This window comes from Meles meles, chromosome 6 (assembly GCF_922984935.1).
Source record: "Meles meles chromosome 6, mMelMel3.1 paternal haplotype, whole genome shotgun sequence".
Lineage (NCBI taxonomy): Eukaryota > Metazoa > Chordata > Mammalia > Carnivora > Mustelidae > Meles > Meles meles.
In genome coordinates, this window is record NC_060071.1 from 44,996,817 (window position 1) to 45,009,142 (window position 12,326).

The 12,326-nt window shown below is 41.7% G+C and overlaps 1 protein-coding gene across 2 annotated transcripts in view; it reads right to left on the reverse strand.

Annotated features, from left to right (window-relative positions):
* The window catches only part of RORA (RAR related orphan receptor A), a 710,759-nt gene that overhangs the window by 18,210 nt on the left and 680,223 nt on the right, over window positions 1-12,326 (reverse strand). For both annotated transcript variants that reach the window (XM_046008501.1, XM_046008502.1), the window contains 2 exons: window positions 7,078-7,219; window positions 3,519-3,914 (listed from right to left, as the gene is read on the reverse strand). In XM_046008501.1, coding sequence (XP_045864457.1) covers window positions 3,519-3,914; window positions 7,078-7,219 — 538 coding nt within the window. The remainder of the gene's footprint in view (window positions 1-3,518; window positions 3,915-7,077; window positions 7,220-12,326) is intronic.

The following is a 12,326-nucleotide window of genomic DNA, read 5'->3' on the forward strand; positions in this document are numbered from 1 at the left end:
CCTTTGATTACAATTCATAGTTGATTTGGCAAGTGTAAGATTTCAGACACTTTACTATTTTTATTTTTATTTTATTTTTTTTTATTTTTTTAAAGATTTTATTTATTTATTTGACAGACAGAGATCAAGTAGGCAGAGAGGCAGGCAGAGAGAGAGGAAGGGAAGCAGGCTCGCTGCTGAGCAGAGAGCCCGATGCGGGACTCGATCCCAGGACCCTGAGATCATGACCTGAGCCGAAGGCAGCGGCTTAACCCACTGAGCCACCCAGGCACCCCACTTTACTATTTTTAAATCTCCATTTTAGCAAAGGACAATACGGTCAGAATGAGCAAAAGTTAAGTTAGTGTCGTCTCTTAGAGAAACACTCTGGAATAGTGAAATACCATGGAACTAGGAGTTAGGAGACCTGGTTTCTGGTCTGTGCTCAGCAGATAAACTCACTTTGTGATGGACAAATCAGTTCATCTTCCCAACCATGATTGTTTCTTCAACACAGCTAAGGTCTAGGTACTTCAGATGGAATTTCCTGACTTCTGAGTTAGTCACAGATTTTCACAGTGGGAAGGAACTTTAGATGGTTCAGCCTCTCCTCAGTTTATAGATAGTAGCACCACTAATAATGTTTAATAGCATTTACTATGTGCTAGCCCCATATAACTTATATATATATGTGTGTATATATACATATATATCTATATACATATATTCTGAATATGTATAGTTTCTTCATTTTCATAACAATCCTAGGAGGAAAGTACTGGTATTATCTCCCTTTTACAGATGATGAAACCAAGTGAGGTTAAGTGACTTTTTCAAGGTATAATAGCAGGCAACTGGCAAGTGATTCAAACGTACATAATTTGGGGACAGTCTGTTCTTCATCATTATATTCTGTAAGTAGGGAAACTGCAGCTTGCAGAGGTACATGACTGATAGTGGGTTACACAACCTATAGCAAACCTAGGACCATAAAACATATAAGCTGACTTCTTGACTAGTGCTTTGTCCAATAATCACTTGACTCTTCTGCAAAAGGCTTTAGTTATCAATAATAGTGACATGTGCAGTTAGCTTTTTTTTTTTTTAAGTGAACCAAGATTGTTTATCTGGAATGTATATTTCTGGTACTAATTGTACCTCAAGGGCAAAATTTCCTAGCCAGGAATGCTGATGTATTGTCAATAAAAGTAATGGATTGTAGACACTATTACTGAAAGAGAGAATTGAGGTTAAGATACATCAATTTACAATTTATTTTCCAACTGTATAATTGGTTTCATTGGTTTAAAATCTGATGACAAAATTTTGCCTAAAATGAAGTCAATGGCATTAGTTAAAAAGACACTGGAATCACTATATTGTTCACCTGAAACTAATAAAACTCTGTATGTTAACTATACTGGAATTGGGGGGAAAAAATAGCAGGATTTGAGGTCCCAAAGGAAATACTAGGGAACCCCATATGGCTCTGAAGAAGGACCAGCAACATCTTTGGCCACCTCTATGTTGCTCAATTTCTCCAAGTATTTTGTACAGGTAAATGGGAAAGAAAATTAGAATCCAATTATATTCTTTTTAGACAAATTCTTATTTAGTTTTGGGTTTGGGACTAATCCCAGTGATGAATTAATTTTACGATCCAGAAAAATGCCAAAAGACATGTAAGAAGCTCCCAATGTAGGAGAGCATGGAGAATATTTGAGGGCACAGGGCTCCCAGACTGCAGTGGGAGATGTGGAAGAGACAATGACCAGACAGCCCAAGGGGCACTAGCTTTTCCATTTCTGGACCCACTCAAGTATTAGTGCACGCTTAGCCAAAGGGCCATATTTAAGGGCAACGCTTTGGCTAAGCCCTATGGATTTATTTTGGGGTTGAACGTTTGACAAGCAAACAGGACAGATTTGCTAGTATTTATGATAAGGTGGAAGCAAACTGAAAGTGAGCCAGGTCATTTTTCATGATATCATGTCAGCTTTCAATCAAATCCTTACTCATTTCTGAAAATTTTACTTTCATTACAGTTCTGCTTAAGTCGCGGCCAACCAAGATTTCACGACAAAAACGGAAGGTTTTTGTTCTAGTTCAAGAAAAAAATATCAAACCTACCTCTGCTCAGCTTGGCTTCTAGTTCAGAGGTTCCTCTGTTAATCAAAAGAGCTGAAATCCACCTTTAATGCTGTTCAGTGGTTAAAGACCACGCTTAAAATGTCCCTGCTCTTGAGGATTTAAATTTAGACCCATAAAGAGGTACTTGTGTAAAAACCGTCAAGAACGTTCAATTTGTTCTATTTGGAGAAAGATTTTACTGGAAATATAAATTTCACTTAAAAAATGTTTTATGGAGTACAGAGGTGGAGAAACCATCTAAAGAACACAACTGTTATTTCTGTGAACTAAGGGTGTCTGTGCTCAAGTCAGAACCCGCTGGTTCTTTTCCATCTGAAGTCTTCATTCTCTCCTCGTGTTAAGTTAGTCACCTCCACAGCAACTAATTGAAATATCCCAAAGGACTATAACCTTGTGTGAGGAGTCACGGGGAGGAGCACGTCAAATTCTAACCCTGCAAAGTTTCTTATCCAAGTTTCTCTAATAATAGTGTTGTACCTAAAAATCGATCAAATGTTGTAACACGGGTTGCTAACACAACTTCCTAGAAATGGCAAGTCTTCCAGTGTCTGTGTTCTACCAACATTTCTAGGTCACATCTCCCAAAAAGCAACAATGTCACACAGGATTAAGGAGAGTCAGATTTGTTTGCTTGTTTTTGCATGGTGAGTTTTCTATGAACTCTATCAGTTTTGTTACCAATATCCATCACCAAACCATTTTGGAAAAGAAAGAAGCCAATTTCCCTTTAACATTCATAGAATGCATCAGGGTTGGAAAAACCTAGATGTCTACAAGAGCTGGGCAGCGATATAAAATGGGAAGACATGTCAAGGTGTTAGGGCTTTACTGGTACCAATTGGTTGTTGCCATTCACCAGTGCTGGTCCAGTATAACTAGGTCATTTTTCCCTTCTCACAAGAAGCTGAAAATCTGAACTTTGAGGCAGGACTGTCTAGGTTTAAAACTTTAGCAACCAGTTCAAAAATGTTTAAAACTCTGCATGGGTCCAAAACTGTGTATGGCCCAGGCACAGTGGGTGGGCTGCCATTTCTATGACTTCAGGTGTAAAGCAACATCTGGACAATAACTAAAGGAAATAATGAACAAAGTTAACGGGGCCATTCCCTGAGTTTACAGTTTCTGTGGCATTTAAAGACTGCTTCAAGTTCACGCTGCCCCATCTCTGATACGGACAGGTCAACGTGTTTCCTGGTATGCAACGGGAAACAGAGGACAATCGAAAGCGAGGGGGCAGGGTGGAACTTTGAAGGGGTCCAAATGGTAGAAGTGAATTGCTCTTCTACTACCGTTCTAATAATGTAACTCATTAGAGGAAAGTCACACACATCCCATTTACTTGAAAGGGCAGAAGGGACGCGTCCCAGTGGACACGTGGAGGCCATTACCTAATTCTGCCATGGACACAGTTGGGGACGTCTCTCCGTTGGTGAAAGAACAGTAGGGAAAGAAGCCTGATGCTGGTGTGTAGTCACATATTGGTTCTGGTTTGATTCCATTGATATCAAGACCTGACTGGTCTGGGGAAGGCTGTATGTCCAGGTAGAAGCTGCTGACAGCAGAGTCTGCCTTGTTTCCCTCCGGGGTGTGCCCGTCGATGTAGTTGCTGAGGTCCTCGTGAAGCTCGGTGAGCCCGTTGGCCGAGATGTTGTAGGTGGGAGTCAGCGGCTCGGCCTCTCCAGGCTGCTGTTGGTGGTCTCGCTGCTGCTGCTGCATCCGGTGTTTTTGTACTTCTGCATACAAGCTGTCTCTTTGCTTTTTTGACATCCGGCCAAATTTTACAGCTGGAAGAGAAAAGCCAGACCACACCATATACAATATGCTTTTCTTTATTATTCTCTACAGCATGCGTTGGGGGTTCCTTTTAAGTCTCAGACAATCTCAATCAAAAACCACATCGCCACAAAAATAAGGACATGATCCAGAGGTGAAAACGGTCCCACCCCACACAGGCTTGCTCCACATCTCAGAGGAGCTGTGTTTCAGAAACAGACCCAGGACTGGTGCAAGGGCAATGACCACGTATGTCTTCCTGCTGTCACATAACCCGACGCTCAGCGGGAACCACTGATGTGTGACTTGATGGGCTTGTGTGTTCTCCGCCCATGCCGCTTGCCTTGACCACCTCTTTCTCTTCCCAGGGTTCAGACTGATGTGCAGGGATGCAGATTCACGGGGGTACATTGAGGCACAAGCAGCTGAACCTCAACTTCCATTCATTTCATTCATTCATTGTTCCCTCCTAATCAAACAGCCAAATCGGGGGCTTTGCTGCGAGACCTCAGCAATGAGGCCCCTTTGCAATTCCCTGACTTGCATCTCTGAGTCTACATGACATAAGAATCCCCTGCTCTCCTCCTCCTGAGTCACGGTGAACCCTGTGGAACCCTTGGGCCCACCTTTAAGTGACTTTCTGCTCTTCTCATTTACCTTCAAGTAAAAAGAGTATCAGAATTTGGAGAAGAGCAAATACTGTGTAAATTTCCCTGTTGAGCAAATTTGTGTTCTCAGTGTTTCTCCTTGTGATGTGTCCCCATATTTAAAGTGGAACAATGAGTGCAGTACCTTTCCTTTTCATTCAGAATCCCAAATGCTCTCTCCTAAAACGTGAGATAATTGATAAAAGAACCTTATGATTTCCTGGTCTGAACTCTCCCACTAACCCATGGTCTCTCAGCCCAATTCTGTGTATGCAGATAAAGCCTCAGCTGGAAGGATGAAGACCCCCTAATTGATTATGGTCACATTTATACCTGACTGGGTGGATGAACTCATCTATTTCACCATTATTATAGTTCTATGAGTCTAGGGGTAGGAGGCCAAGAGAGATGGAAGTTGGGAACCAGAGACAACCACCTCGGAGATTTGTGTCCTGCCAAGGAGAACGTGCTGTCCCTTTACACACAGGAAACATATGAGTGGGATCCTGATCAATTTCCAGAGTCCACAGCTCAGGTAACAAACCTGGGGCTGGTTAGGCAGCAATCAGGCTGCTTTGAGCTCGGATTTCAGGCCTGTCATTGTACAAGCTCCAACATTCACATCAAGCCCATAACATGCCTTGCTACCTCTGCGCAAAATCTCTAAAAGGCATACTGAAGGTATACCCCCCTTTTTTTAAAAGACTACTCCAGAACTCCCAGAGGGATTGACAACCATCGGTGAAACTCATTCTGCTAATACTTGGAACTGTGTTTTAACTTTTGCCTTAATATTAACAAGAGTAATTATGCTATACTGTAAATGAAATGAGAGGATCCGTTCTTGAGAAAACACACACACAACTAAAAACACACACACAACTTGTAACCTTAGTATATAAGTTCAAATATAAGAGATATGCCTGACTTTGTTGGTTTAGTGCCTCTGAAAGATGAAATCTGCAGAACTGCCTATCACAGGCATTTCTGAGTACATAAGTTCTGTGACTTGCATCTTCCAATGCCCCAAACTTAATTTTTGTTCCTACATATTCTTAGTGGCCATCCTGTGCATCACTACTGACGTGTATCACAGCTCATGCCTGGGCTGGTCTACAGGCCCCAAGAACACGTGATCATAGGGAAGACAGGCTTTCAGAACGCCTGCCCAGCATTTGAAATATTTTCCACAGGCTGAGATTCCTCTGGAAGAGATGTTTCCTTCAAGGGGATCTCTTAAGAGAGCCAGCATGTATGTTCGTAAAAGTCCTAAAATGTACCCACTATACTTGCTGCCCAGTTTCCTTGTATAAGAGTAACTGTCTTGAAATCTGGTGTTGATTATTCCGCGCACTTAAGATAGTTTTCCAGGAAGATCTTGAAATGTTTGGCAATTGCACAATAGATGGCCTCTATTTCTTTAAATAGCTTCTTTTAAGGAAAAGAACATGTGTCTTTGAGCCATGATTTGCACTGTTTTCACACATTCTGTATGTACAAGTATGGGACTTTCTCTTTTGTTTTGAGACATATTTTGATTTGCCATTTGATTTCTTGTCGGGTCCGCTGCTTGTACAGGAGTGTGTTGTATAGTTTTTACATGTTAATTATTTAATATATACATTGTGGGTTTCCCAGCTTTGTTTTATTGTTGATCTTTAGTTTTGTACCATTATGGTTGGAAAATATGCTTGGTGCGATGTCAATTTTTGATATTCATTATGTCTCCTTTTATATGACTTAACCAGGGGATTCGTCTGTGTGTACTTGATGAAAATGTGTATTCTATTTTTCTTGGATGGAATGTCTTACATATATCCTATAGAACTGTGTATTCTGAAGTTTGCCCTAAGTAAAAATGTTATTGTCGGAGAAAGAAATAGTAACTTTAACTGAGGGGACCCTTTTAAAATAAAGAATATCAGAGAGGAGGAGGGCTGGGAGATGGGTAAAATAGTCAGTGGGCCTTAAGGAGTGTATGGAACTGTCACAACACTGTATTGTATGCCTGAAATTAATATAACACTGTGTGTTAACTACACTGGAATTAAATTGAATAACATAATAAAAAAATTTAAAGAAAACCCCCAAATACATGATTTTGATTTGTGATTCAAAATATCCAGTTAACATAAAAGCTAATTCATTCCAACTGCCAATAAGCTTTACTAGTTAGTGTAAAGCCAGAGCCAGTTAGCTCTGGCTTGTGTTTCTTACTGGGGACAATGTCTGTAAGAGGTAAATTTTTAAGGCCCTCAGATTACATGTACCTTCAATCAATTCATCAACCTGTGATGTCTTAAACATCTAAAACAGGAAGGTGTTCTGACCACACAGGTGCTTCTCTGCCATGCCACCCCCAACCCCAGCGGGCTCCAGAGCATTACGGAGGAGGAAGTAACTGTTGTGGGTCCTGCAAGGCCTCCAGAGGAGAGGTGGAGTAGGGGAGGGGCAGATCTGCGTCCAGGGTTCAGAAGGCACTTTCATAAGCCCGTGCTACTGTACAACTCAAACTACGAGTGCTCACCATCTCGAGACATCCCTACGGCAAGGCATTTCTGTAATCGACAGTGTTGGCAGCGGTTTCTACTGGTTCGATCAATCAAACAGTTCTTCTGACGAGGACAGGAGTAGGTGGCATTGCTCTGCTGACTTCTCCTGAAGAAGCCCTGTGATTCAGTTATAAAACATAAAACAGGTTAGTGTCAGTGTGAGCTGCATGATACTAAAGGCAGTACACTAAGCACTGAATGACGTTAATGTTTAATGGAGAATTAAAGTCATAGCAGATCATCCAGGAGACCACTAATGACATTAAAGCCACTTCTTTTTCTTGGGGAAAATTGATCTCTAGAGCCTAATGCTCTGTCTCTTACACATGTGAGACTTTCTTTAACTCCAACAGATGGCTGCCTGTGTGATTAGGCCCTGTTCTTGACTTCTGCTAAGCAAACCATGTGCTTGATGGATCGGTACAAAGGCACTTATCTTTAATGTTTATCTCCAAAATATTTTTAGTGGAATAAACAAAACATTTCTCTGGAATGTCCAGAGGTGTGGGAAAATCCTACCTCAGTGTTAACTCATGATGGCTGCAACCCTGACATCCTGGGTTATCTCTCCTAGCCACTGAACTCTTGTCTACCACACTCCACACATCTTGCATTCCCTGAGACAGACTCTCCTGCCCCAAGAACTTAAATGACACTTGGATGGATTATCTTGGCAGGTAAGTCAGAATGGGAATACTCGTCAACCCTTGAGTTCAGGGTCATAGTCTTTAACAAACCCAATCCCATGTTCATCGAGTTCCATTTCCTTGCCTTTTTGTTTGTTTGTTTGTTTGTTTTAAATTAAGATTTACTGGGGCACCTGGGTGGCTCAGTTGTTAAGCGTATGCCTGTGGCTCAGGTCATGATCCCAGGGTCCTGGGATCCAGCCCCATGTCGGGCTCCCTGCTTGGCAGGAAGTCTGCTTTTTCCTTTCCTACCCCTCTGCTTGTGTTCCCTCTCTTGCTGTCTCTCTCTCTCTGTCAAATAAATAAATAAATAAAATTAAGATTTATTTATTTATTTATTTGAGAGAGAAACTGAGTGAGCATGAGTCGGTGGGGGGGCGGGGAAGGAAGGGGAAGAGAACCTCAAGCAGGCTCCCTGCTGAGCATGGGGTCCAACTCTGGGCTTGATCCCAGGACCCAGGAGATTGTGACCTGAGCTGAAATCAAGAGTCTGACACTTAACTGACTGAGTCACCCAGGTGCCCCCTCCACTTACTTGTTAAGCACTGTTTTGGAAATAAGAGGGTATGCAAAGATGCCTGAGGAGCTACTGACCTCAAGGATTTCATTTATTCATTCACTTTTAAGGATTTCATTTATTCATTCACTCTTGCTAACTTCTTGAGCTGGATCCTTACTACATCATTAATGTTCCATGTTCATCCTTTCCCTAAAGCTGTACAGTTTCCTTTTGGTTATCGTTTAGAATAAGTTTTGCTATATGTATTTGCATTACCAGTCATTTGAAAACACGCTCTAATTTTCAAAAGAATTCTTCTTTATTTATTATTTAGAAGCACAGTTCTTAATTTCTAAATATATGGGGGGTTGGTTTTCTGTTTGTTTGTTTTTTGTTGTTGTTTTTGACTTATCTCTTAGTGGTTTTGCAAGTTAGGGAGGTACTGAAGAAAAGGAAGGTAACCAGAGTCCTTTCCATGACCCAGAGCTATGAAGGGTACAAAAGAGCACTAAATATATATACATCTTCAAATCGTTAATGGTAAAGATACATGACCCCAACAAAGGTGACACCAGGGGAGAGGGGAGAAGTAAAATCCCGAAGAACTGACAGAGTAGCAGGCACACTGACAAAGGTACTTTTTCACCAAAAGATTTTTCTGGAGGTCAACTTGGCTGTTGTATCAGAATCCTTAGAAATATGTCTATTTATTGAACCAATGATTATCCTTTAGGGAATATATTTCAAAGGAATATTAAGACTTATATAAAGACTTATCCACAAGGATGTTCATCATAAGTACAGTCTGAAGTATAAGAATAATTTAGAAAGATGCTAAATGTCCTACATTAGTGAGTTGCAAGAGTTATAGTGGATACCCATATATTTGGAAGCCAGTAAAAATGGTATTTCTGAAATACAATTATTGATATAAAAAGGTGATAAAAATAAAGGATCTGTTTATCTGTGCTTTCGGATCTTTCTACAGTATGTACGTTGAAAGGTATGTGAACTACACGGGAAGAGCAATCTACTAGATCTGCTTTCTTTTGTGGAGAGTTGGTGACTGTGGGTTAAGTCAATGGTTAAGATGGATATGATACCAGTTCCCACCTCTTTGTTTTGGAAGCCAGTCTAGAATGGGAGGGGGCAGGGCACTGACCTATCACCCACTCTTGGCTGTCTGCCGAACTACTCACTAGCCTAAAGATGGACAGGGTTGGGGGTCCAGGGTCTCAGACCTGGACCTTTGAATCTCCCTTGTAGTAAGTCTGGCCTCTTCTGTGAAGCAATCTTACTTTTCTCAAAATATCTAACGCTGTGGGCTTTCTTGTTTGTTTGGTGTGGTTTTTTTTCTCTACAAAAAGGAAGTGAGAAGAAGTAAAGCTTTCTTTGGAGCTTAATGAAGAGAATTCAAGAAAATAAAAATGGTAACAGAGGCAGATAATCCTTAGGAAGAGATACAAGAGGTCAAGGGTCTAGGTATTCAGTTTGTCTGAGATACATAATCTCTGTCAAAGCTGAAAGGTGTCTATTCCTTGAGACTCTTCCTTTCTTCAGACCCTCCATGTCTGCTGTCACTACAGCAGTCACTACAGGTGCCTAGGATTAGGAATTACTTGCTTTTCCTTTAGCTGAGGCTGAATTTTGCTTGCTTCACAATGAACCTGCTCCGTTTTGTTCTATGATTATCAAATATGGAGAATGTCTGAGTGATCTCTTCTTATCTGAGGGGAAGCAGTACTCACGGACTGGCACACTATCTCCTGATCCCTCGCCTATAGATCAAATCAGAGCATCTGTCACCTTTCCTCCTTGGTTCTTCCCCCCATTAAGAATTTCTTCTCAGAATCCTCTCTGGTTTCTCCACTTCCCTCAAAAATATGAAATCCAGAACTAGATACAGCTCTTGAATAAAGGTTGGGTCATTAACAAAAAAGATGCTACTTTTTAGTTTCTACTTATCAAACTCCAATTAACATCAACTGTTACTAATGAGTTCCAGAACAATGGCACAGAAGCCATATAAAACCATCACTTTGCTCTATTACCAGGGAATGCTGAGAAGGCATGATGATGACGATGATAGAGAAATTTTATTTTATTTTTTAAAGATTTTATTTCTTTGACAGAGAGAGAGTAGGCAGAGAGGCAGGCAGAAAGAGAGGAGGAAGCAAGCTCCCTGCTGAGCAGAGAGCCCGATGTGGGGCTTGATCCCAGGACCCTGGGATCATGACCTGAGCCGAAGGCAGGGCTTTAACCCACTGAGCCACCCAGGCGCCCTGATGGAGAAATTTTAATTAGTGCTTGTGTTAATCATATATTTTTATTCCATATTTTTGATGCTTTGACATCTTGGGGCCATATGACCCAGAAGAGATTACATTTCCCAGGACTAGCTAATTCCTAGAGACCACAAGCAACTTGTCTGGAAGCACACACTCTTCATAGACAAACCAACCAATCCAGAGCCCCTACACCCAACCACCTCCTCGATGAAGTTCTCAAACTCTGGGCCACTATCGTCCCACCCATTTTATTCCAGGACCAGATACCAGACAGCCAGGGCGGCCCCTAGAGACCTATGGGAAATCACAACGAAGTCTTCGTGTATTCTGTCCCCTTCTCCCTTCTACCTCCTGACTGAGCCTGCTACTTTCTACTGTGGCCCCTCCTGTTTCTAGAGACCTGTGAGTATGAAGCCTTCTTCCTTCATGATATTTTTGTGTCTGTGTGTCCTACTTACCCGATTGAAACAAATCCCAGGTATTGTTAAAACAGTGCTTATTATGTGCCAGGCCCCCAGTGCTTTATGTGGATGACATTCCATAACTCTGAGGAGGGCAGGGTGAGGAAGGCACTACCATCTCCTTGGCTTTCGGTACAGCGACTTTCTCAGAGCCCCACCTCTAGCAGGGAGTAAAGGCAGGATATGAATTCATGTGGTTTAATTCTAGAGCACACACTTTTATCCTTTTTATTTTGCCCTTGCGTGTCAAAAGGATTCCCACTTGGTTATTCTCAGAGAGGGCAACCGTTAAATTAGGCAGAGACAGGTATGAATAAAGTAGCAGAACTGATCTACTCTGAAAGTGCTGTTTTCCTTCAGGTTAGCCCTGTTGGCAGGACTAACAGCCCCTGCCCAGGCATTTTCCAGATTCCTCCTTCTATGGCCTGATGTTGGTTGGAGTCCCCGGAAAAAAAAACAGTCTCACGAACTCACCGTTTTCCCTCATTTCTGACCATAGCATTAGGTCTCCTTTTATTCACCTTATTTATTTCTAAGTTATTTGGGGTCATTTGGAAAGCGAATAAAACACTAACAACAACAACAACAACAACTTAGGTCAAGGACACTACGTCACTAAAGACCTCTATCATGACAAGTGTCTGAGTAATTACACCATAAATTGCAAGACAAATCCATGAAGCATTCCACATGGGCTTTGAGCACTGAGGCTGGAACTAAGTCTTCAAGCTATCAACTTGGAAGAGAACTATACTTCTTTAGATGGCTCAGCCCTGAAGCGTTTGGGGAAAGTAGGCGAGCAAACAGACACACCTTGCTCTTCACAACACCATGCATTCTACACTGAGTCAGCAGAGCAAGTGGCTGCTGAAAGTTCTGGGAGTGGCCAAGAGCCAGAGAAGGGATCCTGCTTTTGGACTGAGGTGACAGAATCATGCCCAGGAGGAGAGCTATCACATACCATGTGGGATGGGTCAAGCAGGGTTATAAGGTAAGAGCTATGAAGGAGAGAGAGGTTAAGCCTGCATGACTCAGATAAACCCTACATTTCAGACAGACTGAGGGCTTGGTCTTCCTTCTTATTCTCTTTTTCTCTTTCGTTCTTTCTCTTCATTTCAGCATTCCTGGCAATTTCCCAGGGGCTTAAGGATTTGGAAAGTTAAACTAAAATATTTAAAGCTAAAGAACACATAAGAGGGAGGAGGTTTAGGAGAGCAATAAGGAAGAGAAAGAAAGGTAGAAAATATGGTAGGTACCTTCCCACCTATACTCATGAATGTGGAAGCGGGA